Source organism: Ursus maritimus, unplaced genomic scaffold (assembly GCF_017311325.1).
Source record: "Ursus maritimus isolate PB19 unplaced genomic scaffold, ASM1731132v1 scaffold_16, whole genome shotgun sequence".
Lineage (NCBI taxonomy): Eukaryota > Metazoa > Chordata > Mammalia > Carnivora > Ursidae > Ursus > Ursus maritimus.
In genome coordinates this window covers 5071358-5098457 of record NW_024424008.1, presented here as the reverse complement: position 1 = coordinate 5098457, position 27100 = coordinate 5071358, and the positions used below count along the sequence as shown (strand labels likewise).

General features: G+C 36.5%; 1 protein-coding gene across 1 annotated transcript; it reads left to right on the top strand.

The window, feature by feature from the left end:
• Positions 1-284: 284 nt before the first annotated feature.
• On the top strand, positions 285-26046 carry TMEM41B (transmembrane protein 41B). Its single transcript, XM_008683795.2, has 8 exons — positions 285-432; positions 555-677; positions 11884-12001; positions 14249-14377; positions 19800-19893; positions 20534-20638; positions 21792-21930; positions 23668-26046. Exons 2-8 carry the CDS (start codon positions 557-559, stop codon positions 23835-23837), a joined length of 876 nt encoding a protein of 291 aa, XP_008682017.2. The 5' UTR covers positions 285-432; positions 555-556; the 3' UTR covers positions 23838-26046.
• The last annotated feature ends 1054 nt before the right edge of the window (positions 26047-27100 follow it).

The window sequence follows — 27100 nt, the reverse complement described above, 5'->3', positions numbered from 1 at the left end:
TACATTTTCAGATCGAACATCACCTAGACCCTCCAGGGTGAAGACAGAAGATTGGGGAATCGTTGAAGTCAGCAAGCTGAATCAGCATTCGCCGCTAAACGCCAACTAATCACTCGCGGGCACTTCCGGCGGCCGGGACAAAGGGTTTGAAGTTTTACGGACCGCACTTCCGGATAATTAAAGCTGCGCATTAGATGCCTGCGTCCTCCAGCCACAGCAAGGGACTCCGGTGCCGCCACTGCGCACGCTCCCTGCAGTCGCGAAGAGGGGCGGGGCAGTGAATGGGGAGGGCCAGGACCCTGACACGTCTCGCGGTTACTGGGCGAGCGCGAGCGCGCGAGGCTCGGGGGTGGTACGGGGCGGAGTCTAGTCCGAGTGGGCGCTGTAGGTTTCAGCCGAGCGTCGCTGCTCGCGGGGCTGAGGTCGTCTCAGGTGAGGTGGTCGCCCCGGAAGTGGCTGTGGCTGTGGCCCCTGGGTGTTGAAAGGAGCCTGCGGCAGAGTTGTTGGTAAGGGAGGGCGGCATCACCCGTCTTCCTCCACCTTCCCTGCTGCAGCCATGGCGAAAGGCAGAGTCTCCGAACGATCGCAGACGGGGGCACTCCACACGACCCCTGTGGGGGACAGGGCAGCGGGGACGCGGGGTCTCACGGCGCAGGGCAGCGGAGACCACCTGAAGGGTGAGTAGAACCGGAACCAGAGCTGGGGCTGGCCCAGAGGCGGGAGTGTGCCGAAGGGGTTTCGGGGTGGAAAGGAGCTCGGTTGGCCCCGGGGATTTGCGAGGGGAAGGGGGCCTGCTGGCACCCAGGGGCGCGGGAGCTGAGAGGGTGGGGGACCTGGCTTGGGCCGCTGGCCACCACAAGGCCGGACACCACCTACGAGGTGCGTCGTAAATGCTGTGTAGTTGAATTCAATAAAAGAGCTAATGACACTGGCTTGTTTGAAGCTCAGGGAGGGTGTAAGGTTGACCAGACAGAACTGGAAGGAACTTCAGCAATCCTACTGTATTTTTGCCGATGAGGAAACTGAGGCCCAGAGTGGATATGGAACTTGCGTAAAGTCACAAGGCCAAATTAGTCAAGTAGTAGTTAAGAGCAAGGATTTAACTCTGTACAGGTGCGATTTCCAAGTGGCAGGAACACTTGGGTGTGAGTCCCTCCTCAACCACTTACGACTTGGGTATTTTATCTTTCAGAACTCAGTGTCTAAACTGTACAGTGGGGGTGACAGAGATGATAGTAATAATAGTATTTGCTTAGCTTGCCATGTGCATTACACAAAATAATTGATGTAAAGCATTTATTGTAATGGCTTATGTGAAGTGCAGGCTAAATAAATATTAGCAATTGCTATTGTAACTGAGATCTCTCATTCGCAAGCTTTTTTGCATTACACCATTCTGCCATTTTTCAGGACTTCAAATATTATTTTAAAAGAGAGTATACCTAGAAACTAAATACTGTAATTCCATCTTGGCATAGAATTTTTCATTGCTTTTCAACAGCTGAAATGATTAAACTTTTAAAATGCTTTTTAAAAAGCCCATAAACTTGAAGAGATCCTAACAAATGTCCATTAAGTTGTCTTCAGCTTACACTGATGTGTTCCACCACCAGTGATGGGTAAGGAGAGGGTCTTTTAAGATTGTCTAGCAACATTGTAAGTATAATCAACAATAAAGTATTACACACTTAAAAATATATATTTATATATATGAAGATTGTATGTTTAACATTCAGCTGAAATTTAAAATAGAATCAATTGGGGCGCCTGGGTGGCACAGCGGTTAAGCGTCTGCCTTCAGCTCAGGGCGTGATCCTGGCGTTATGGGATCGAGCCCCACATCAGGCTCTTCTGCTATGAGCCTGCTTCTTTCTCTCCCACTCCCCCTGCTTGTGTTCCCTCTCTCTCTCTGGCTATCTCTGTCGAATAAATAAATAAAATCTTTAAAAAAAAAAAAATAGAATCAATTTTTTAAAAAGAGTATCCTGCGGGGCGCCTGGGTGGCTCAGTCTTGAAGCGTCTGCCTTTGGCTCAGGGCATGATCCCCGCGTTATGGGATCGAGCCCCGCATCAGGCTTTTCCACTGGGAGCCTGCTTCTTCCTCTCCCACTCCCCCTGCTTGTGTTCCCTCTCTCTATGGCTGTCTCTCTCTGTCAAATAAATAAATAAATAAAAATCTTAAAAAAAAAAAAAAAAAGAGTATCCTGCAGAAAATGGTAGTTTATTTTCAAATAATGTAAAATGTCTCCAGTCTAATTTGGCTTTTTAAGCTTTATGTATTTGGGTATTTCTCCATCTTATAGACAGTAGGGCCAAATAACTTCAGAAACCCAGAAATGGATTTACTAGGTATAAATCCACTCTAAATTATATGAACGTTGTTTTAAAGATGCTGCGATGGAGAGTGACAATAATCCAAGGGTTTTCAGAAAAACTATTTTCCAGATAGGGCATCCCTAAAGATTGTCATTTGGTTTGTGATAGCAGTCAATTGTTTATTACTGATTTTTGTTGTTGTTTTAACCTACAGCTATTCAGAAAATAAAACCTTGAAACCTCCAAAGTGCGTTTATAATTGTTTATCCAATTTTATCATTAAGATGACACATTCAGCACAATTACTTTTTAAAGATTTATTTACTTGAGAGAGCGTGGCAGGGAGGGGCAGAGGGAGAGAGAGTCAAGCGGACTCCACAGAGAGCCAGATGTGGGACTTGATCTTATGACCTGAGTTCAAGACCTGAGTCAAAACCAAGAGTCTGATGCTTAACCGACTGTGCCATTGTTTTTTTAAAGAAAATTTTTTATTTATGAGAGAGAAATAGAGTGTGTGGGAGTGGGAATGGGGAGGCAGAGGGAGAGAGACAATCCCAAGCTGACTCCTTGCTGAGCGTCGAGCCCCACACGGGGCTCAATCCCACCACCCTGAGACCGTGACCTGAGCTGAAACCAAGAGCTGGGTGCTCAGCTGACTGAGCCACCCAGTTGCCCCTGTCAAATGACTTCTGTGGACTACAGATCTATTGGAAGATAGAGGGAGATGTGAAGGCATGCCTTCATGGAGCAGTAGGGTTTGGATTGTTAGAGAGAGGGTGAGGGGATTCTGGCTGGGGGAAACATTAAGCTGGAAGTTTAGTTCCAATCTTTATGTCAGTAAAGAGATAAATTTGTTGGGAGTGGAGGATTTCTGTTTCGTAGGAGATGAGGTTGACCATGATCAAAATGGTGTCGGTACAGAGGGATTTAAGTGCTATGCAGAGGAACTTTTTTGATCCATCCTGTTAATTAGGAATTCCCAGTGTTTTTCTTCTCTGCCTCTCTGTTTCTGTCTTTGTCTCTCTTTAATTAGTGTTAGGAATTCGTTTTCTGGGCAAAAGATTTCATAGATCCCTTACATGATGGGGCTTGGTTACTTGTGGTAATCAGCTGTTGATGTGATGTCATTAGTAACTACTTAGCAACCAGTATTCCAAATTATGATAAACAATTTTTGTTAATTACAGGTGGTATTTAGCTTGGCTTTCAAAAAAATTACACCTTTTGGAGAAGAGATAAAAATTTAGTAACTGCAGGGACGTCTGGGTGTCTCAGTTGGTTAAGTGTCTGCCTTTGACTCTGGTCATGATCCCAGGACCTTGGGATTGAGTCCTGCATGGGACTCCTTGCTCAGTGGGAAGTCTGCCTCTCCTTCTTTTTTTTTTTTTTAATGATTTTTTATTATATTATGTTAGTCACCATACAGTACATCCCCGGTTTCCAATGTAAGGCTTGATGATTCATTAGTTGCGTATAACACCCAGTGCACCATGCAATATGTGCCCTCCTTACTACCCATCACCGGTCTATCCCATTCCCCCACCCCCCTCCCCTCTGAGGCCCTCAGTTTGTTTCTCATAGTCCATAGTCTCTCATGTTTCATTCCCCCTTCTGATTACCCCCCTTTCTTTATCCCTTTCTTCCCCTACTGATCATCTTAGTTCTTATGTTCCATAGATGTGCCTCTCCTTCTTCCTGCTGCTCCCCCTGCTTGTGTGATCGCTCTCTCTCTCTCTGATAAATAAATAAATAAAATCTTTAAAAAAAAAATTTAGTAACTCTTGATTGAGAAATACATAGTAATAGAATGTTCCTATAAATTCCGTGGCACTTTAAATGAATTTGTATTTTTTTAACTGACGCACCTACCTAACTTTTACAAATAGTTGTCATTGTGTGTATGTTTGAAATATTTTACATGCTACATGCAGTGTTTGGTACATTTAGTGGGTCCTTTGCCATGACTGTAGTCTCTGGTCTCACATCTTAGCCTTATAGACTGAGGACCACTGTGAAGACTTGAGCAAGGCAATAACACTGAAAGTCTAATTCTTGGATGATGAGAAAGGGCAAGAAACAAGACAAGAGTAGAAGCACTTAAGAGGCTCTTGATCTAATCTATCTGCAAGGGTGCCTGGACCAGGGTATTTATTTTCTTCTGTGTTATTTGTCCTGGCTGATCTGTTTACTAGCCAAGTCATAGAAGTTTCCCATTTTGATTTAAAAGAACCGGGTGCTTTGCTGGCTCAGTCAGGAGAGCATGCGACTCTTGATCTTGGGGTCATGAGTTTGAACCCTACATTGGGTATAGAGATTACTAAAAATAAATAAACTTAAAAAAAAAGAGAACTTGTAGGACCGTGTTTTTCAATATATATAGTTCATCATCCTTGTGAGCAGTGTGAAATCCGTTTGATGGGTAATGATGAGACATTTTTAAAAATGTAAGAGAAAATATAATGCTTTGCATGTAGTAGGGCATAAGTGTTCTTTGAATTTTATTTTTTAGTTTCATAGATTTTGCGTGTACCAGATCATGATATAAAGGCGCTTATTTTGGTTGCAGCCAAAAATGTTTGAGAAACATCTTGAAGTTGGTTTTACTGCTTTTAGAAGACAACATTGTTCAAACTTGGATAATAAACCCCTCTCAGATGCCTGTTCTAGATCCTTCCTTGCTCATTTGGTTCAATAAATACTCTGAGCATCTGATATGAGCAAGGTACTGGCTTAGAGGAAGAAGGAAGCTCTTACTGATAACTGGGAACTAAGACTAAAATTGGTAACTAGACATCAACCAAGGTATTAGTATAATTTGTTGGTGCCAGTCTCAACCCAAATATCATGTATCAGGATTCTTGTGCTTATCATCAATAGAAAATACAATTGAAACCCTTGCTGAGAGGAAGTTGATTGATTTATATAACTAAAAAATTGAGAGATTAAGTGGGATTCACTGGCTTCAGTCTGGAACCAGTGGCCCAGTGATATCATCAGGATCTGATTTCTTTCATATCTTTAATGTCAACTTTACCTTAAGGTTGATTTCTCTTGAAGGTCCAGGTAAGTTAAATGCTTGCTTGATAACTTTGAGAATCTTTTTCCTAGGATTACCAGTAGAAGTCTAGATATTCATTCTGATTAGACTGTCTCATTTAATGCTTGTCCTTGAACCTATCACTGATATCAAATTGGCTCAACCTGATTCATGTTTGACACCTAAAAAAATGGGAGTAGGAATGAGGCTAAGTCACTTTTCCTAAAGACATAGATCACTATGATGGATCACTCATGATTTTTCTCTGTTTGTGCTCAACCATCTTAGTGAAGAAGGTGAACTTGTAGCACTGATATTGGGTTTGATTAGATATAAGAAAAGAGTAAGGATTCTAATCAAAGGTGCTGTTTCAGATGACACACCGTAGAATACAGGCTGGGTATGGAAAGAAGAAAAGTGAGGAGCCCAGCAGAAGGGAGAAAATGGAGGGCGTAAGCTCAGGAAAGAATAGAGGTGATCAAGGAATGGCATACTGGAATTTAAAACGTCCAAGGTAGAGCAGTCTCACGGGATGTGAGAACTTAGTTTATCATTGGAAGTTGGTGGCTAAAGTTGAATAGAAATGAAGGTCTAAGAATTTTGAGGCTGGGTGGATCATCTACATGGATGATGAATCTCTTAGGGTTATGAAGTTTAGTATAAGTTTGATCACAGTCTTCAGTGAATGGAGGGGGGAAGCATATAAAAGTGGTTAGATGAGAGTGAGGGTGTGTGGATTGAATGGCAGCACAGTTGTAGGGTATCAGCCTTAGAGAATGAGCATTTATACAAAATTGGCAGTGGTGTTTCTTCTACCTACAAACATGCTTTCTCTGTGTGTGTGTTCTTAATAGTTAATTATTTGTATTTTATGGTTATCTTAGTTGTTTGACTTTATACTTGATGATACTGCTACCATTTTTATTTTTAATAGTAAAAAATTTCTAAAGCCTTTGAAATAAAATTTACTTCCAAAAATGTTGTAGTAGATTCTTGTGACCATGAAAACTTGTTAAGAGTCCCGGTAATGAGATGGGTCTTTTGCTTCTTCATGGTAGGATCAAGTAGGTTCAGAAAATGTTGAGAACTAGTAGACCTGATGACCAGTAAGAGTCATTCCTAAGATTGTGCAGATTTAGGAAGATTTTTGCTTTTCAAAAGGTTTTGATATGAAAATAATAAGAGAAATAGGGAACTACTGTAGGGCCATTAAGGTTATGATTTTTCAGAAAGGATAGATGCATATTAGGAGTTAGAGAAAAGTTGCTCTTGGGAGGAAGAATTGAAGATACAGGGTGAATGGAGAAGAGACAATTCTTGGAGCAAAATCTGAAAGGAAGTGTGTTAGCATTGAATGCAAAGATAAGGGGCAAAGGGAAGATAATTTGGGGAACAGATCTTGAGGTAGAGGTTAGGGAGCTCACTAAAGTGTGGAGGCAGTGTCATTGTTTGAGAATAGACGAAGATAGAATTAAAGGCTTGAAGAGACTTGAAATAGCCCTTTTAGAGAGTGCTGTGAAAGGATTATTATTTGCCAGTGATAACTTTAATTGAAGGTAGAAAAACATATGAACCTGTAGGCCAAGAGAACATAATCTTGACTTTCTCTAACAGTACCTTTGGCCTGGGAGGAGGTTGGAAAGCAGATAATGGGATAATTCAGATTGGGAATTACTATGATGGAAGATTTGAAGGTTAATGAATATACAAAGTACTGTTGTGGGTATAGCTCTAAATGCTAAATGACACACATCTAATGTAATCAGAAGGAAGCACATTATAAATATGCATGCCATACATTTAGATATAGAATTACCACTAAAACAAGATTTTCAACTCTTATCTGTTTAGAACTCTAAATCAATATTACATGCTAGTCTCTGGACTTAATAAAATTATACTCAAGAAAAAGTGTTGACTCATAATAGCTAACAACCCCTAGTTACCAGTTAGTGTGAAAGAAAGGAGAGCTTCAATATTGAAAGTCGCTTTGTTTTTTGCATTTTTATCCGTTGTTTTCTGTGTTACTGTTGAATACAATGCTTGAAAATGTTTGCCTAATTTTAAAGAGTGCAGGAAATAGGTATCAGGTTAAACCTGGCGGTTAATTTTATTCAAATGTCTGTATATTTCCTCATCCAACTGTAAGACAACAAGTAGCAGTCAGAGAAATGTGTACCCAGGGAACACTCAGGGTGGTATTCTGTAGTCCAGGTAAGTGTTACCTGACACCTTTCTTCCCTGTGACTGCTTACTTAGGACTGGCAAATTAATAATGGGAAGGAAAATATTATCGTTTAATTTTAGAGCTAACATGTGAAATGTCTTTTTTTTTTTTTTTTAAGATTTTATTATTTCTTTGACAGAGAGAAACAGCCAACGAGCGAGGGAACACAAGCAGGGGGAGTGGGAGAGGGAGAAGCAGGCTCCTAGCAGAGAAGCCTGATGTGGGGCTCGATCCCAGAATGTTGGGATCATGCCCTGAGCCGAAGGCAGACGCTTAATGACTGCACCACCCAGGCGCCCCTAACATGCGAAATGTCTTATTTAATTTTTCTTAAAGATTTTATTTTTAGGTAATCTCTACACCCAATGTGGGGCTCAAACTCACAACCCTGAGATCAAGAGTTGCACGTTCTACCAACTGAGCCAGCCAGGCACCCCTAATTCTTAATTCAAAAGAATGATATAACCTGTTGAAATCTTAAAAAATATATTTCGCTACAGTATGGGTTAGAAGGCTGTAAACTCTTCTCGTCTTTCAGTCTTCAACCAAATTTCTACCTGCTCTGTGAATCTTGTCTCCATTACTCCAGCCCAGTAATCTTGCTGTTCTATACTCAAAACCCCTTTGTGCCATTCTTTGGGAATCTAGCTAATGGTAGTATCAGCTTCTTAAAAGCAGAGATTGAGCAAAACATTTTGTACATAATAGATGCTCAGCAGATAGTCCTAAGCAACTCCACGTTTGAGTGCATACCTTGCAGAGTAGAAACCCTAAAGGAAAGTATCAAGAGAGGGGTGGGGCAATGGGGGTGGGGAATCAGCCATTTATTCTTAGCAGTAAGTCTTGTGTCCACAAATATCTTCCAGATGAAGAACAAAAAAGCAGTGATTTTGAAGAGTTGAAAAGATGCCCATAATATTAAATTATCCGTCCTTTTTGTACTCTGGACTTGATTCAAGCAGGGAAGTGAGTGAAAAGTGAAGGCTGAGCAAGTTAATTTGAGGTAGATTTAAAAGGAGCATGCCTTTAAGAAGTAGCAGACCTCTGGAAAAATTGTGCAGACTGTATATGTGTTAACATGGCTTTGCTTTGATGTCCGGCCATAGAAAACTATGCCCAAAACCTCAGTGTTTATGTATTACTCTTACTCTTTTTCCAGTAGATTACTTCTTTTTTTAATAAAGTAGGAAAATAACATTTTAGCCTTGTGAAAAGTTTGTGTTTTAGTAGATTTTCTATTTAAAACTACATTTTTGAGGATGCCTGGGTGGCTTAATCAGTTAAGCATCTGTCTTGGGCTCAGGTCATGATCTCAGGGTCCTGGGATTGAGTCCCACATCCGGCTCCTTGCTTAGCAGAGAGCCTGCTTCTCCCTCTGCCTACCCCTCCCCCTGCTTGTGTTCGCTTGCTCTCTCTCTCTCTCTCTCTGACAAATAAATAAATAAAATTAAAAAAAAAAAAAAAGAAAACTACAGTTTTGGTTGAATTAGTTTTAGTGCACACTGATATTTTTGTAACTTTTGGCTGATTGCTCTTTTCTTTTTAGGGTGAGTAGATATGATTTCTTAAATTCTCAAGATATACATTGAATTAGATCTCATAACCAGGGCAAAGATATGGACAATTAGGCATTCGTTATCATAAGATTCTGCAGAGACCTTTTCATATTTGACCCACCTCAGATGTTTAAAGTCTCTGTTTAATTTTCTGTGCTGCAAAAAAGCATGCATATAAATGCATTAGTGGATTAATGAACTGGAGTATTCAGTGGCAGGCATCCCTGGTTTATTACTCCATTGAAGGCATCTTTTATATATTTTATGATTCTGTTCCTTCCTGCAGTAAATTTTAGAAGTATGAAGTGAGCAAGTAAGATTCTATTTGTGACCTGGTTTTTGAAGTAAAGTCCTTTTTTAGATTCAGATGATAACAAAGTAAACTAATGTTTAGATTACAGAAAATTGGAAAAGAAAATTTTTTAACTTTAGTGTTCACAAAATACTAGAACTTGACAAACCTAATACTGTCTTTTAGAAATTCTGCTTTAATGACCAGGTAAGAATAATTTATATCTAGTATATCAAAGTACTAATGTTAAGTAACTTGTATTTCCACAGAAATTGTGAGTTGATTATACATGATTATTAAAGGGCTTTAGAGATATACTTTATGCTATTCGGTTGCTTAGGATTTTATTTTTTAATAATGCAGCCTCCTTAGGGCTTCTATTTACTTGCCTATCAAATAGGTAAAGTGGGCTCTATTGTTTCCTCTTAAGTTTTAAAGTACATGCAGATCACCTAGGTATCTTATTAAAATTCAGGTTCTGATTTAGTAGTTCTGGGATGTTGGCCTGAAAATCTGCGTTTCTGGCTAGCTCCCTGGTGATGCTGCTTCAGGTAGTTCACACAGTACACCTTGACTAGCACGGAGCTAGATGGTTTCTGTTGCTCCATGTTCAACACAGAACTGAGCAAAATTTTACTAATTCAGTTGTAAAATATATAAAACTACCATAATGAGACAAGGGATAAAATGAAATTTATCTTTTAATTAGTTAATGCTTTTTGGTTGAAAGGAGCAGAAATAAGTTTAAACCAGCACCAATAAAAAAGAGAGTTTAGAAAAAAATATATAAGAGACCGGCACCCATGAGCAAGAAATGAAATATAGCCAGGCTTCAAGGGAAGTGAGAAACTTAGACATCAATGAGTAGGTTAGCTATAGCTCCCATTTTGGCTCTCCGGGTTTTTGTTTCAGTCTCCCCTCTTACATTTTCTGGTACATGTCTTTGGCTTGCCATGTTGTTATCTGTGGCTTTCACTGCTTGACCTTTCAGCCTCAAGACCTACCACTTCTTGACAACAGCATCTCTTTGTTTTAGTTCAAATTTTCAAGAGAAAATTTGGTCAGTCAATAACGAAGTGTTTCTGTTTGCCTCAGGTGTCCAACCTTGGGCAAGTTAGCCTTCTGTGTTTGGGAGGGTAGAGGGTTGGAATCACACTGTAATAGGGCCAATGAGATTAGCCCCTTTGGGGGGAAGGGGAACATGGAAAAGTTTCCCAGAGAAAGAGGGTGTTAGTAGAACAGGCAGTGACACCTGTCTAATACACTTTTATAAATGTTTGTGAAGAAAGTTCTGTGAAATTAATGAATAGAGTACAGGCATTTGATTAGGTTACTTCATAAAAGTGTGTGTGAAAGTTAACACAGACGGTAGTTAGGGGACGGGCATAGTGGTAGATCCATCCATTTAGTTCTGAGAGAACTAAAAATAATCCTTATTATAGCATACATATATTTTTTTAATCCTCTGAGTGTTATCAGTATATACACGGGATAATGGCAAGTATAGGCAATAAAACTTGAGCCACCCACTTCTACCTTTTCCCCAGTGAGCACTACTAAGGTATCTTAGCCTCCCCACTATTGACCGCGTCCTGGTAAAAACAGCCTTGCTTGTTCTTCTGCTTGCTGTCTCCTGGATTTCCTTCCATACTCTTATCTTGCATATAATTTTTTATTTTTATTTTATTTTTAAAAGATTTTATTTATTTATTTGACAGAGAGAGAGGCAGTGAGAGAGGGAACACAGCAGGGGGAGTGGGAGAGGGAAAAGCAGGCTTCCCGCCTAGCAGGGAGCCCAATGCGGGGCTCGATCCCAGAATGCTGGGATCATGCCTGAGCCAAAGCCAGAGGCTTAACGACTGAGCCACCCAGGCGCCCCTGCATATAATTTTTTAGATAACGCTAAGATTACCTTGTGAGGGAATGTCAACAAATTTTGCCATTCTTGGGGTCTCAGAGAGTCACCGAAAACATTTGAGACTCAACTATATTCTGAAGTCTTTAAAAAAAAAAAAGTATAACGTTCACCAGTTGTATTAGTCAATCTCTGAGTTCTTACGACAGTTGAAGTAATTGCCAAATTACCTCATTTTTCCTAAGAGGCCATTCTGTCTATGCTGTTAGCTCCCAATATAAGTAAACAAATTTGAAAGTCAGTGATAGTATTTAGAGCAATGCCCCCTTTCCCCTTTGGTTTATTAACAAATCAATGCTACAAATTCTGGTGTTCTGCTTTTTTCGTGCTTCTGAAATGGATCTATCCCCCAAAAGTAGTATGCCTGGTTAATGTCAAATACAATAGTAGTTAAAATTTTATGTTAAAACAGTGTTTTGGACAAAAGTGTGAATAGTTTTTTGGGGGAGGAAAAACTTTAAGGAAATTATTTGCCGACTTGGAATACTATCTTTTTAAAATATTTATCTTAATTATAGCCTTTTTTTTTTCCCCTTTCAGAAAAAGCCTGTGCAGAAGCTGGGTCAGCAAGAATGTCACTTCTTATATTGGTGTCCATTTTCTTATCTGCAGCTTTTGTTATGTTTTTGGTATATAAAAATTTTCCTCAGCTTAGTGAGTAAGTATACAGAAAGAAACTGAAAAATGCCTAGACATTTATAGATAAAAATGGATTAAACGTTAAATTAATGTTAAGCAGCAGAACTGTCATGGTGATTGTATATCAGCTCTCATGGTTTGTAGCAAGTCCATATTAACTGTTATTTAAACACTCCTTTCCAAATATGCCTCTTGATTTTCTATGCAGGGTTTTCCTAGCACTGCTCCTCTAGTTAAAGCCTCATCTTTCTAATGGCTTTCAAAATTAAAAAAATATATATAGCCACATTAAGAAATAATGTTTTTATATCATGATCCTGCATGCTTGTGCCTGTCCCTTTTCCCCTGCTCACTTGCATACATCTGTACATATAAAATTAGGTTAAAGTTTCACGGAACAGGTCATGGTCTCTGATATTTTCTAAATTATTCTGTTTATTTTTTTAATGCCAGTAGTGACGAAGCAAACTTATTTTAAAATTCATGAAAGATATTGACCTGCGGTTTGAAAAACATTGACGCTCTTCTTCTCTGCCTCCTCCCCCCTTTCCATCCATTTTTTCCTCACTTCCTTTTTGTGATCAAGTTCTTTCGGCTTCTGTTCATCCATTTCCACCTCCCCACTCTCCCTCTCCTAGCTCTTTTTCTCTTCCCCATTTTATGAAAATGATATGGTCTGAATAGGTAGTTTTCACAGTGAAATGGATTTTGTATAAACCTCGTGTATCTTATATACAATACATCCAAAATTTCTTAGTCAAAACCTTGGGGGTGAAACGTGTTTCAGAATTTTTTTTTCCATTTTGGAAAGACTACATGGAATAAAATACTGTATATTATGTAGTACCTCCAGCAGGATCTGGGGCAGCATCCCATAATCAAATACAGTAATATTTTTGCAGAGAAACGGGCATCATAAAAGATTATATGAATAATTATATAAGTGTGGGTCAACTTTTGCTGACAGAGTATGAAGAACTTTTGGTTTTCAGAGGTTTTTGAATTTAAGGACCTGAAATGAAACACACTTTAAGAAGGCAAAATATCCCAGAGCTGTTTAAACAGTAATACCACCCTTGTGTAATCCTAAATTACATAAAGGACTACTAAAATGTAGTTAGACTTTCAACCAGGGCCAGACGGTGCAGTAACGGATAACTGTGAAATGTGATTTCAGGGTGTTTCCTGTTTTCTTCTAAATTCTTTTCTTTAACAATTCCTTATGCTTGAAATTTTATAGTTAAACTTATTTTTGTTTTAGTGTTTTGATTTCTTCAGTGTAAATGCCTTTGGGAGGCTAACATGTTCTATTGATAGGTTAATATTAGTATGATTGAATTTTAAATCCTTTCTGGTTTTGGTCAAGGAGGAGGAAGTAAGAGCTGACTGGAAGAAGGCAAGAATATAGAGTGTAGATTGAGGTTATCTTTGCTCCCAGTCTGCTCTAAGAATGATAACATGACTTGTATATAAGCATGCTATTATAAGCCTGTTATGTTCTGCTTATTTCTGTGTGCGTATGCGGATGTATACGTATGTGCACACTCCTATAATGAATTTTTTAGTTCTTAAATTTATAAATGAGAAAATACATTTAGTTTACCTGCCAATTTTATAGAACTTAGGTAGCGGTCTGTCATTGTTCTGCAAGATCAGTTAAATTTTATCATGTAAATAAATGGGCACAATATACATTAAACACAAAGGTAATTATTTGAGGCTTTTATAAGTAAGAAATCATTCAGTTCCAAAGAAGGCACCAAATATAAAGTAAAATTAATAGAAAAGGAAAGATGTTTCAGTTTTTATCTGAATTTTGAGCTGGGATATTCCAGAAAAGATGTGAACTGTAAATTCACCAAAAATTTTACTTAATTTTAGTTGTATTTAATTATTGACCTAGGGTTATCATGAGGATTACCCAAAATGATGTTAAATATGTTTTAAATATGCTAATATCAGTAGTTCACTTCTTAATTCAAAATTTATAGCAGCGTTGGAGCAAATGCTTTTAACCTGATTTAGTTTGTGTCATCCTGAACTTTTGTATATAGATTACATGTCTCATGAAATCATAATAAAGCATTGAAAACAAATAATTTGTAGACATTTGAACTTAAAACTTACGAATTTATGGTTAATATATTACAGATCAAGGCATCAAATCATTTTGGATAAAACTTCATGTTTTGAGCTTTGATTTTGATATTAATTATCTTGGCAAATTTCTGCTTTAAAATTTTTCACTTTAATTTTATTTCTTTAGAGAAGAAAGAGTGAATATGAAGGTTCCCAGAGATATGGATGATGCCAAGGCTCTAGGAAAAGTTTTATCCAAATATAAGGACACCTTTTATGTACAAGTACTTGTAGCTTATTTTGCTACATATATTTTGTATCCTTTTACTTAAAAAAAAAAAGTTTTTCTAGTTTTATTCAAGAAAGAAGTTTTAAAAGTTCTGTTATGCATAACTTTTTAAAAAATTGTTAATGCAGTGTAATATTTAGTAAAATATAGAAAAATTAAAGTGGAAAAAATTCTCACTTTAAACCTATCTCCTCAACTCAGTTATTATTTCTGAATATTTATTACCAGTTCTTTTGTATTCTGCGTATTTCACTTATCATAAACATTTTCCTTTCCTCTGTATTATTCAAGATAATTATTTTATTTATCTATTTAATTTATGATTGTATTAATTTCTTATTTTAATTCAGTTTAGTTATTTTGAATTAATAGTCACCACAGCATAATTTAAAAAAATATTCCCTTAGGTTTGAAGATATAATTTGTATTTAATTTTTTATTTTTCTACATGTCATGTTATGAATCTTATGTTCATGATTTTTTACTTCCTTTTAATGGTTTCTTTATAAAAAGATCCTAAGAAAATAATTAGTCAATTCAAAGGATATGAAATTTTAAAATAATTATTGGTATGTATTTCTTTGTTTTATAAAATATATGTTGTACTAACTAGTCAGGAAAATAACTTTATTCTTCCTACATACTTTCAGATGGCTTATACTACTGGTGATTAGTCTTCTAATTTATGGGCTTTAACTTTAATCTGATTTTTTTGTATTTTTTATTTTAATCCAACCTATTTTCAAATCTTCTCAGTTAATGAAAGACATCAGGGTGCCTTGGTGGCTCAGTTCGTTAAGTGTCTGCCTTCAGCTCAGGTCATGATCCAGGGTTCTGTGATCAGCCCCACATTGGGCTCCCTGCTCAGCGGGGAGCCTGCTTCTTCCTCTCCCTCTGCCACTCCTTCTGCTTGTGTACTCTCTGTCAGATAAATAAATAAAATTAAAAAAAAAATACATTATGTCTTGATTTTGTAAAGGTGTCATTATCCCTTTTAAACCACCATTTTTATTTTTGTTTAAGATTTATCTATTTATTTGAGAGAGAGAGAGAGTGCCCTCCTGAGGGGGAGGACAGAGGAAGAGAGGCAGAGAATCTTTTTTTTTTTTTTTTTTTTTAAAGATTTTATTTATTTATTCGACAGAGATAGAGACAGCCAGCGAGAAAGGGAACACAAGCAGGGGGAGTGGGAGAGGAAGAAGCAGGCTCATAGCGGAGGAGCCTGATGTGGGGCTCGATCCCATAACGCCAGGATCATGCCCTGAGCCGAAGGCAGACGCTTAACCGTTGTGCCACCCAGGCGCCTGGAGGCAGAGAATCTTAAGCAGACTCCCTGCTGAGCTTGGAGCCAGGCTCAGCGGTCTGAGATCAAGACCTGAGCTGAAATCAAGAGTCAGAGGTTTAACTGACTGAGCCACCCAGGCACCACCCCCAACCAGCATTTATTTTTAAAAGTTAAATTAGTTATGTTGTTAATTCTCTCAAACTATTTTTTTTTCTTTTTTCTCTCAAACTATTTCCATTTTGACTTCTTCTATTTCCTGAATTGCTTTTGGTTATTGGACTTCTCAACTAAAACTTTTTCTCCTAAAATTCAGTAGCATTTTCTTTTCTTTGATATTTTTTAGATTAGATGCTACATATTTAACATGTATGTTTCTATACTTGCCTCCTTATACAAATGTTTTTAGTGTATACTTAAGCACTCTGGGCCAGTTATTCCCAGCATAAGCAGTTTATTACAGGTACATTTTACAAAATCTTCTGCTGATGATATAAACATTACTCCTTTACCCGTCTAGTGAGAATACATTTTTATTTAGGTAGTGTGCTGTATGTAGGCACTTTGTCATTATTTATTTATTATGAGAAAAATTCAAATTTAGGGAAAATTTAGAGAATTATTATGCACTTATCTTTACTTTGTAAAGTAATTTAATAGTATATTAACTGTTTTAAGAAATCCATAACTGCCGCCTTTTCCTACTAATTCTGTTTTAGAACCTATCTGGGAAAACCATAGTGTTAGACTTACAAGTTATTTTGCCTTTATAGACTTTAACCATAAATTAAAATATTTTCCCCAGGTAAGGTAAAAACGTGTTTCATTTTTTTCGTTTGACTTTTATAAAGTTTTTGTGAACAAGGCATATAGTTTCTGTTTACTTTGGAAAGTCATCTTGTTTTGCCCTATTTTGCCTCTCAGCTTTGGGAGGGATACATGGCTGAGGGTCAAGGGCATGCCCGCGCATGAGGTCAATCAACCAGTTACCATAAATGAATCTTGACAGTCTATGGAGTAATAATATTATAGCCTAGTTGTCTTAATATTCATATGCAAAATAATAGAAATGAATAAACTGCCCTGTAGAAAGTGAATTGAAAGTATAAGAATGGCTTTATTATTATAAAATACATTTGGTTTAAAGTTTTAAATTTTAAATATTGATTAATATTGTCAATTCAGGTTTTATTGCATATTGTAACTGTTGCCTTGATAAGTAATTTAATTTTTTCACACCTCATTTTAGATTTTTATAACATAATTTGTCAAATCCATGTTGTCATAATTTTCTGTTTTCACTTTTGAATCTTAAGCTCTGTATTAAAAAGGTACTTTTTTAAACTCAGTGAACCAAAGAGAAAGACTCTATCTTAGGACTTTTAACTATATAGTGCTGATTAATAGAAATACAATGTGAACCACATGTAATTTAAAAATTTTCAAGTTGGCACATTAGAAAAAGTAAAAAAAAAAAAAAAACAACAATAAAAGGCCACTGGAAATCAATTTCTTTTTCTTTTGCCTTTTTTTTCCTTTTTTTTTTTTTTTTTTTTAAAGAGGTAGGAAGGGTTAGAGAGAGAGGAAGAGAAAGAATCTCAAGCAGGCTCCATGCCCAGTCTGGAGCCCCACACGGGGCTCGATCTCACAACCCTGAGATAGTGACCTGAGCCGGAAGTCAAGAGTCCGACAGTTAACCAACTGAGCCACCCAGGTGCCCCATCTGAAATCAGTTTAAATAATACATTTTGCTTGAACCAATATATCAAAATGTTATCATTTCAACATGTAATCAGCATAAAAATTGAGATATTTTACATTCTATTTTTCATATTAAATCTTTGAAATGTGTGTGTTTTATACTCCTGGCACATCTTAACTCAGACTAGGGACATTTCAGTGTCTCCATGGCTACATGTGGCTAGTGGCCACCATATTCAGCAGTGGAGTACTAGTACCTTCCTTGGTATTCTCTAACTTCAAACTCATGAATATAAATGACTTTTTACATTATAATTACTTATTTTATTCATTTATTTAGCCAGTGTTTTAATTATTAATTATATACTAAGTACAGATCTAGTGTTTTGACAGCTCAAAAGCAGGACAACTACTGGAGTAAGAGGGAATTATGGATAGAGACGTGGCACAGTCTCATTCTAGTCGGAGCAAGTCTAGAGCAGAGCTTGCCAAGCATAGCGCATGGTTAAGTGATTGGGTGTCCAGTTTAGTTGGAGTTCAGGGTACGTGAAGGGGAGGATAGAGAAATAAGTTTAGGAGGATAGGCTAGACAATGCACTCAGTCTGTAGAGGACTTTGAGTCACTGGGCTATGGAATTTAGACTATTTAGTTGGTATTGCGTAGTCATTGAGGGCTTTTGAGCTGTGGATGACATTAAAAGTGTCACTATCATCTCTTTTTTGTTTGTTTCCCTAAGGCTAAAATCTTTGAGTAACTTAGAAAAGTTTCTTTTATTATGGAAAATTTTAAACATACACAAAAGTAGAGAAAATCATATATAATGAACTTCTGTGTACCCATCACCCAGCTTCAGTAGTTACCAATATTATGCCAGTTTTGTTCTTGCTGATTACCTTTCTTTGGCTTTGTATTTTTGGCCTTTTGAGAAAAAGAGAATAGGTAGAGGACCATATTTAGGTTGGGAAAGGAAGATAATGTTTACTTTTATTTAGGACATGCAGAATTTTAAATATTCAAATAGAAGTATCCATACCCAATGTCAGTCAGTAGGGGACTGGTTGAATAAGCCATGGTAAATCTAAACACTGGAGTGGACTCTGGCTATTAAAAGAATGAGAAATGTCTCTCTCTGCTGTTAAGGCATTATTACCTCCAGGCTATGTTGTTAAATGAAAAGAGCAGGGGCAGAATAGTAAGTCAGTATGCTGTGTTTTATCTATATGAGTACACACAGACACATGCAGATATTTTGTTATCCTCTTTTGAAAAGAAAGGATATCTTTAAAAGCCAATAACAGTGTTTACCTATGGGGAGAGGGATGATACAGGGATGGAGGTGAAACTTCTCTAGACGTACTTCATTGCTTAGATTTGACTTTAGAACCAGGTAAATAACGTAATTTTAAAACCAATTAAATCAGAATGAAAAAAGAAATAGGAAAAAGTCGTTATTTTGGGCCAGGAGAAAGTGTCAGTAGGTAGAGTACTGGGTGGGTAAGTCAGGTTGCAAGGGGGCAGGGAAAGAATCTTCTGTGAGGAAGTGAAGATGAGACGCAGTGGCCCGATAGAATACCTCGGTCAAGGAAAGCCTAGGTTTGCTTGAGTTCATAGGCAGCGGAGTGGTTTTCTACAGGAGGGATCCTCGGAAAGAGCAAGAAGCTGAGAATGAAAGAAGCCAGGAAGGAGAAAGAGGAGATTAGATGAAAACATGAATAAAGTGGGAACTAGAGGGGAAAAAATGGAAGAATGAGTGAAGATAGACGTTTTAAAGGAAGGGTAGATGTTGAGGGAATTCACTCACTCTGACTGACTTGTAAGTAAATCATGTTAGGGGTTTTTTAAAGGGGGAGGGGGCTCCACACCAACACTGGGAACAAGAGGAAAGTAGTAAAAAGCATAGTTCTGTTCCAAAAATAAGGTTTTTGATTTTTATTATATTTTGTAACCCCTATTCTTTTTTAAATGAGTAGTGAACTGAGGTAAATATTTGTAAGTTAAATTAGGAACAAGTAATTTTTATACCCTATATATACCTAGTTTTCCACGGAAATCATGTTTCCTGAACACATTTAGTAGTAAATGCAGTGCATTAGAGAAGTGTATCTATAAGATTACTGAAGACCTTCTTTGTTCTGTTTTTTTTTTTTCTTTTGTTCTTTTCTTTTGCCAAAGTGCCCAGTTCTTTATCTGGTACATGTTGGATATTTGTCTTGGTTTTTCTTTCAGTAACACACTCTTATTAGCATTGTATTTATGATAATGTTAGCAAATGGTCGGTTTACAGTTAAAGGCATTATAACTGGGTTGTAGGTTTTTTTAAACTTTTAGATATAATTTTACTTTATTAGTACTGAGTTATGGATGTAATCTTATAATAACTTCTATATTGATAATTTTTCTGAAATGTTTGATTTGTTAAAAATTCCATTTTATTATGTTTTAATCCTTAACTTAGAAGTTAACAGCTTGCAAACATTTGCTATTCCAGGCTCTATATTTCTCAGTATACTCTCAGGGTTTCTTTATCCCTTTCCACTAGCCTTATTTCTTGTTTGTTTGGTAAGTATATAAAATGAATTTGGGAGACTAGAAAAGTAGCTTTTGATAGAATGATGAGCGAGAAGGATGGCATCTAGTCCCACCAGTCTATGTAAGCATAAACTCATTAGTTTTAAGAGGTGATTAATGTTAAAGTATCTTTTAAGTCCTTGCATCAGCAGGTTGTTATAGTTTGTCTTTTTCTTAGAACAGGGACATCACAGACTTAATTGCATTTATAGGTTCTGTTTTAGCCTTTCCTTCTTACTGTGTTTTGTAATTCAAATAGTCCCAAGAGTGTTGGTGGGCACGATGAGTTAAGTCCAGCGCTGGGGGTGGTATTTTTAGGCATAGCAATTGAAAAAGGATTGGCTCTTTAAGTTTTATACTTAGACTAGATGCTATCCTTAACTATTTGATGCGGTCACTAAGTTTAATCACAAATGCCAGTTAGTTTTAGCTGGTCTCATCTTAATCATAATTTGGTCTGAGGAAGGACTAGATCAAATGGGTTCCTGTTCTCTGAATAGGAGATGTCATGCAGAGTATCCTCCCCTAAACCCAAAAGAAGTATACTAGTTGAGCTTTTCCTTAAGTGAGTATATCCATGTGACTAAGACGGAAAAGTACACAATGCTTATGGCTTCTTGTTATTTCCTAGTGTTCTGGACTCGGTGCCTCATTCTGCTATATGCTCTCCTATTTAGTTGGGAGGCCAGTTGTATACAAATACCTAACAGAGAAAGCAGTAAAATGGTCACAACAGGTAAACATGTATTTTTAAGTTATGTAATGTAATTCTTTGGCTAATTGGGAGGTCAATATATCACTGTGTAATTCCTATATGAATTAACCCAGACTCGGGGCTTTAATAAAAATGATCTTCCAACCGACGTACATTAAGGTGGTGGGCAAATAATGAACGTTAATCATTTCACATATGAAGTTTCTGTACTGTAACAGTAGTTTTAGTTCTTCATTCCTAGTAAGTTCAGTCAAAGCAGAGAAGTCAGCGTGTCTGTGAAGGCATTCACGTATTTGGACACCTCTCCTGTTTTGTGTTGGTGCAGTACACTGTAGTGGGTCACTGAAAAACTTGTATCAGCCAACTCCTTAAATACATTTCATCAGTAGAAATGACTGTGCTCTTCAGTCAGGATCTCTGCAAAGACAAGCGATGATAAATATAAGCACCACTACACAGAAAGGTCTGATATAGTGTTGCTAAGAAAATCTTATTTTTATAAAGAATTAGAAGAAACAACCTGTTAATTAAATCCCAGAGGAATTGTAGAAATCATTCTGCCTTACCCTTTTGCTTTACAGACTAGGAAATGAGAAATTAAGCATTTTGCTGCAAATCACCATCATTATTTGTTAAGCAGGATCTAGAAGTATAAACTATAATCAGTGCTTTTATTTAACTGGGTAAATATCTTCATATATTTTCAATCTCATTTATCTAATGAGTGAGTCACTCATGTAGTATATATCCTAATAGTAGAAAAATAAAGATTAAATTGGAGGCTAGGTTTAGTGATGTGCTATACTAGCCCTTTATATTGTAGGAAGTTAAAGGCATTAAAATATTAGTCACCTGACGTGTATCTTATATATAGTGTTAATTTTGCTCTTTGAGGTGTAAAGTGTCATTGTTGAGCTGCATTAAATAGGCTGATACAGAGTCGTCTTATAACATTAAGCTATAAGTACAATTTTAAAAAACCTCATCTCATTTAGCTCTTGTGAAGAGCGTATAAGTAGTTCATTTTCATTTTCAGGCTCCTTTTTTGATCATTTCTATTGGATAGATTCTGAGCTATCAGAGAATGTGAATTTGAAATAAATATTTTATGTTAAGCAACTTATTTTCAGTATTGGCCTTATCTTGATCCTAACTGGTTTCTTTCTTATGACAGGTTGAGCGTCATAGAGAACATCTCATTAACTACATTATATTTTTGAGAATAACACCATTTCTGCCTAATTGGTTTATTAATATTACATCCCCTGTGATAAATGTGCCATTGAAAGTTTTTTTTATTGGCACTTTTCTAGGTAAGGCCTCTGGTTCATGCTGTGTTAGAACTTGTTGTGTACATACCTAACAGTGTCCGGCTGGGCTATGTTTCGTGTTCTTTGCACACATGCCAGCACCATATATAACTCTTGGGCACAGAGCCTGGCACACATAAATAGAAATGTTTGTTGGGTTGTGTTGATTTAAATATTTTTGTGTTATTTCTTTTAAAGAAGAGCACTTTCTATCAGATATTTTTATAATCATAAAGATTTGAGCAGGACTTTTTTTAACTCCGTCCTCTCCCTTGGTGGAGAGAAAAGAAAATCAAGGTGCCCATTTTGAATAATTTACTCCCTTATTGAACTTTAATGTTCAGTAGAAAGTTGATCCTGTTTTTCTTTTTCTTTTTCTTTTTATTTATTTTTTTTAAAGATTTTATTTTATTTATTTATTTGACAGAGAGAGAGACAGCCAGCGAGAGAGGGAACACAAGCAGGGGGAGTGGGAGAGGAAGAAGCAGGCTCACAGCAGAGGAGCCTGATGTGGGGCTCGATCCCATAACGCCGGGATCACGCCCTGAGCCGAAGGCACTCAACCGCTGTGCCACCCAGGCGCCCCCCTGTTTTTCTTTTTATTTACATCAGTATTTATTATGGGCATTACCAACAGGAGAGGAGAAGCAAGGGTTGATAAAATGTTCTTGCTTTCAAGGAGCTGGCACTTCATTTTGAAATTAGTGGACGTAAAGATTCATTTATATATTTTGTGAATTCTGATGGTTCTTTAGTAAGAGTATTCTGGTTTTCTATCAAATTTAATTTGAATTGTTTAGGTACCAATGAAATGAACAGATTTCTTTTGTACTGAGTATCTGTTAAAGTTTAAGTTAGTATTTCTAGGTCTTGAAATGAATAATCAAAATCAGTTTTTTGTTGCTACTTTAAAAAAATTCATTGACAAACTTAAAAATCTTAGCAGGGATAATTTTGGATTTTGTAAAATAATGTTACATTCATGGAATCAGAAGAGAGAATTTTTATCCCTATCTCCTTATTTTACAGGTGGAATACCTAGAGATTTAATTAACTTCAACTTGGTCTAAAGTAATTTTTCCAATTTGTTCTGGTTTTTAATAAAATGTAGTTGTGCCACCTATGCTGTTGTATAAACTGCTCTTCCTCATGTTTTGAGTAGCGTTCTCTTTCTGAGTATCTCCTACCGCTTCATTTTTAAGTATGTTCTGTCAAGGATGATCGACAATCTACTCAATCTTATTCTTGAACATTTAGATTGTTTCCAGAGTTTTGTTATTTATAATGCATTGATGAACATCCTTGAGACTAGATCTTTGCTTATATACATTAGTATTTCCTACAGTTGAAATGGCTGGGTCAAAGTACATTTTTTTTTAAAGTTACTGATAAATGTAAATTATTTTCTGGAAAATTTTCTTGAATTTTTAAATTCATTATCCTTCAGAGGTAGTTATAAAAGATTTAATTCTTTACATGGAAATAAACCTGAGGAGCTTTAAACTAAATTACATTTTTCCGAAATGGAGATCTGTATATTCTTATAAGAAATTTTATACACAGAATTTAATTTTTAAAAATTTAAATATGGATTTATTTGAATCATTTAAAATATTACATAACAAAGTGTTCGAATAATATCAGTACTGTTATGAGTTCTGAATAATTTTGTGAATATAAAGTATATTATAAAATCTTATTTTTCAAAATGATTGTTTATGTTTTTATTTTTTGTTTTAGGTGTCGCACCTCCCTCTTTTGTAGCGATTAAAGCAGGAACAACGCTGTACCAGCTTACAACAGCAGGGGAAGCTGTTTCCTGGAACTCAGTATTCGTTCTAATGATTTTGGCTCTTCTTTCTATTCTGCCAGCCATCTTCCAAAAGAAATTAAAGCAGAAATTTGAGTGAGAAATCATCTAGGTTTTAGTTTTCCTATCATCATCATCATCATCATCATCGTCATCTCAGGATTGGCAGGTTTAGGTGTTAAAATCACCTCTTCAGTAATTGAAATGAGTTTGTAAAATAAAATTTTCTATCACACAGTTAAAATAATGCATGTAAGTGGCAATGGAGAGAAGAAAGTAGAAATGGAAATTGATATACTATGAAAAGTACTGTCAATAGTTACGATAGACACCTTCTAAGTTACTACTCCAGGGTAGCTACAGATACTTAGTAGCAGCGTAGTAGGAAATTCTTGATCCAACTGATTCAACTTAATATATTTCATGAACTGGCTATACATACTTACCCTTGACTTGATAATTTAATATTTTTCTCTCTTATCCCTTAATAATAACTAAAATAGGGAAAGCAAGTACAAAATAAAAAAGCAAATATTCTAGATTTTTAAAAATGGTATTACAGTTCTTGCTAATGTTAGTCTACCTTAAGAGCATAAACTTGAAAACTAAAGCTCAAAAGAGATTTACATTTTCTTTTTTTAACTTTGAGGTAATAGATTTGTTTAGAAGCTGCATGTTGGTGGATTACTGAATTTGGAAAGGATATCAAGTTATATCTATTTTCTAAATTTTATTTTTGTTTTTCCTGTTCTAGATTATCATGGGTTAGTCTGAAATTTAAAATTCCGGCCGGTCTATTTTCATCTTTTTTTCTAGATTTCACAGTATTTCCACTGTGCATATAAAAGTGGCGAGTATGTGATAATTGTATTATATTGGTGTTGATAATTTATATTCAGATAATATTTTGTTACACAGTTCCCTTTACTATCTCAGAAGGGGATCAAAGAAAAGCAAATATTCAAAGTATGCAGGTTTTAGATGATAGATTAATTATATTACTTTATATTTTGAGACTGAAGCAGTGGCAGCGCAACACTTAAGTGGTTAAATATGGTTTGTTTGTTTCAATAACTGAAAAATTTACCTCATTTATTTATTGGTCTGGTCATGAAAGTATGTATTATGTAATTATCCTTTTTATGCATGATACACTATAAGAATGCCTTGTTTCATTTTTATTGATGGCTTTTTTGTTTGGGACTGCTTTTGATTAATGCAGTTACCCAGTTTAGTGTTTTTACCTTTTATAACTCAAAGTAAAATTAAATTCTCACATGGTAACTACTATATTTAAATGGTCCTAGAAGAATGAAACAGCCTTTTGCTGCTTGCTTACTGGTAATACCCTTGATTTCTTGATTCTAGGACATAGCTGATCTATAAGGTAAAGTACTGTCAGTTTTACCTTCACCCAAGACTGTCATGTTGAAAAGTACTTTAGCTGTGGGAGAAATCCTTGTATGTTTTTATTGTGAGAGGAATGGTCATCCTCAAAGCCTGTTTCTACTACATAATGTGGACTGATTATTTTTTCTATCACAGTATTAACAAATGGATTTATTGTAAATACAAAGAAAATATATTAATTAATATACTATTCTTATGTCACCTGGCCTTTTGTGTGAAATTATTTATTGTCATTTCTAGCAAGGTTTTTCTTCCTTCCTTATTGACCAGGAATTGAGTGATACAGCTTTTGTTATTTTTACAAACGAACTTAAAACATAAGTTTTTTGGATAACGTTCACTAAATATTACTGTATAAAATGTAATTGAGTACATTTTTAACAGACTTTTAAAAATAAAAGTAAGAGCTTGGACGCAGGAGAAGCCTATTTACTCCAGTAAATAATACGCTATTCTCAGAGTATTATCCCTTTACTTACCATTGATTCTTTCCCTTTGCTGATGATTCTTTTCTGAGTTTCTTAGAAAACTGAGCTGCCACTTATGTGGGGTGTTTTCTTCTCCCAAGAGAATAGCCAGTCTTTTTCAGTTTCATCATCATTGACTGTACCCTAAACGCAGTCAGTGACCTGTATTCATGGATTTACAGACGTGGCCTGATACCGGATGTAGATTCAAGCTCCAGCCGCATCTTGAAGACAATTACGTAGTAATAACCACCAGAGAGCAAGTATGTACAGTGGAGAGGCGAGCAGGCTGACCAGGAAGCTGACACACTGAGACTGTTCGCCTTAGTTAATGGCGTTTCTCTGGAGTTCTAGTACTTTGAGTATAATATTTCCAAGATACTTAATAAATGCAAATTAAAGTGTAGTAAGAATAAATTGTACTGAAGAAACTTTAATGTAGTACTTGGGATTTATTTCATAGAAGTATTTGTGTTAAAAAAACAACATTTTATTTATTGAATAAAAATATATTCTCCCAAAATTCTGATGCACATTTTCCCCTCTAAGAACAAAGATTTTTTTTTTTAAGATTTTATTTATTTATTTGACAGAGAGCAAATGAGCAGAAGCAGGGAGAGTGGCAGAGGGAGAGGGAGAAGCAGGCTTCCAGCGGAGCAGGAAGCCCGATGTGGGGCTCAATCCCAGGACCCTGGGATCATGACCTGAGCTGAGGGCAGATGCTTAACCAACTGAGCCACCCAGGCACCCCCAAAGAAATTGTTAAAGACCTTTGATTTTTATTCTTGGCTTTTGAGAATCTTAAATCTATTTTTAAAATTGCAGAGGTCCAAAAAATTGTAGAGGTAAGTAAATACAGGTAAACATCTAAGTTTCTAGTTCATTCTGATTTCTCTATAAAAATTCCCTTTGATTTTTTTTTTTAAGATTTTATTTATTTATTTGACAGAGCACGACTGGGGGGAGAGGGAGAAGGAGAAGCAGACTCTCCACTGAGCAGGGAGTACAACACAGAGCTCGATCCCAGGACCCTGGGATCATGACCTGAGCTGAAGGCAGATGCTTAACCAACTGAGCCACCCAGGTGCCCCCTTCAGTTTTTTTGAAAATGGGTAGAATAAATCAAAAGGGCTGAAGCTTTCCTGGTGTGTAAGTGATCATTCACGGCTTGTAGCTTAGATGTTTAGAACGTGGATCATAGTGCAATTTCATTATTTTCTTTCTTTCTTTTTTTTTTTTTTTCCTTACTTAGGAAAAACTTTCTAGGCTGGGTGACTTTAGGAGGATATTGTTTAAGCTCTAGACCTCATTTTTCTCATCTGGTACAAGTAAGCAAGTGAGTTCTAATGTCCAGGTTCCTCATAGCTCAGGTATGATAGAATTCTCTGAAATTAATACAGAAGATTAATAAGCCCTTCTTTTTTATGATTTATTTATTTGAGAGAGAGAGAGAGAGCATGCACAAGTTGGGGGGAGGGAGAAGGAA

What these genes read in the sequence shown, in the direction of transcription:
- TMEM41B (XM_008683795.2), top strand. Translation starts at nt 557, where the DNA reads ATGGCGAAAGGCAGAGTCTCCGAACGATCGCAGACGGGGGCACTCCAC. An exon ending in TATTTTGCTACATATATTTT is followed by an intron (nt 14,378 to 19,799) that starts GTATCCTTTTAC and finishes AGAAGTTAACAG; the next exon opens with CTTGCAAACATTTGCTATTC. An exon ending in CAGTAAAATGGTCACAACAG is followed by an intron (nt 20,639 to 21,791) that starts GTAAACATGTAT and finishes TTCTTATGACAG; the next exon opens with GTTGAGCGTCATAGAGAACA.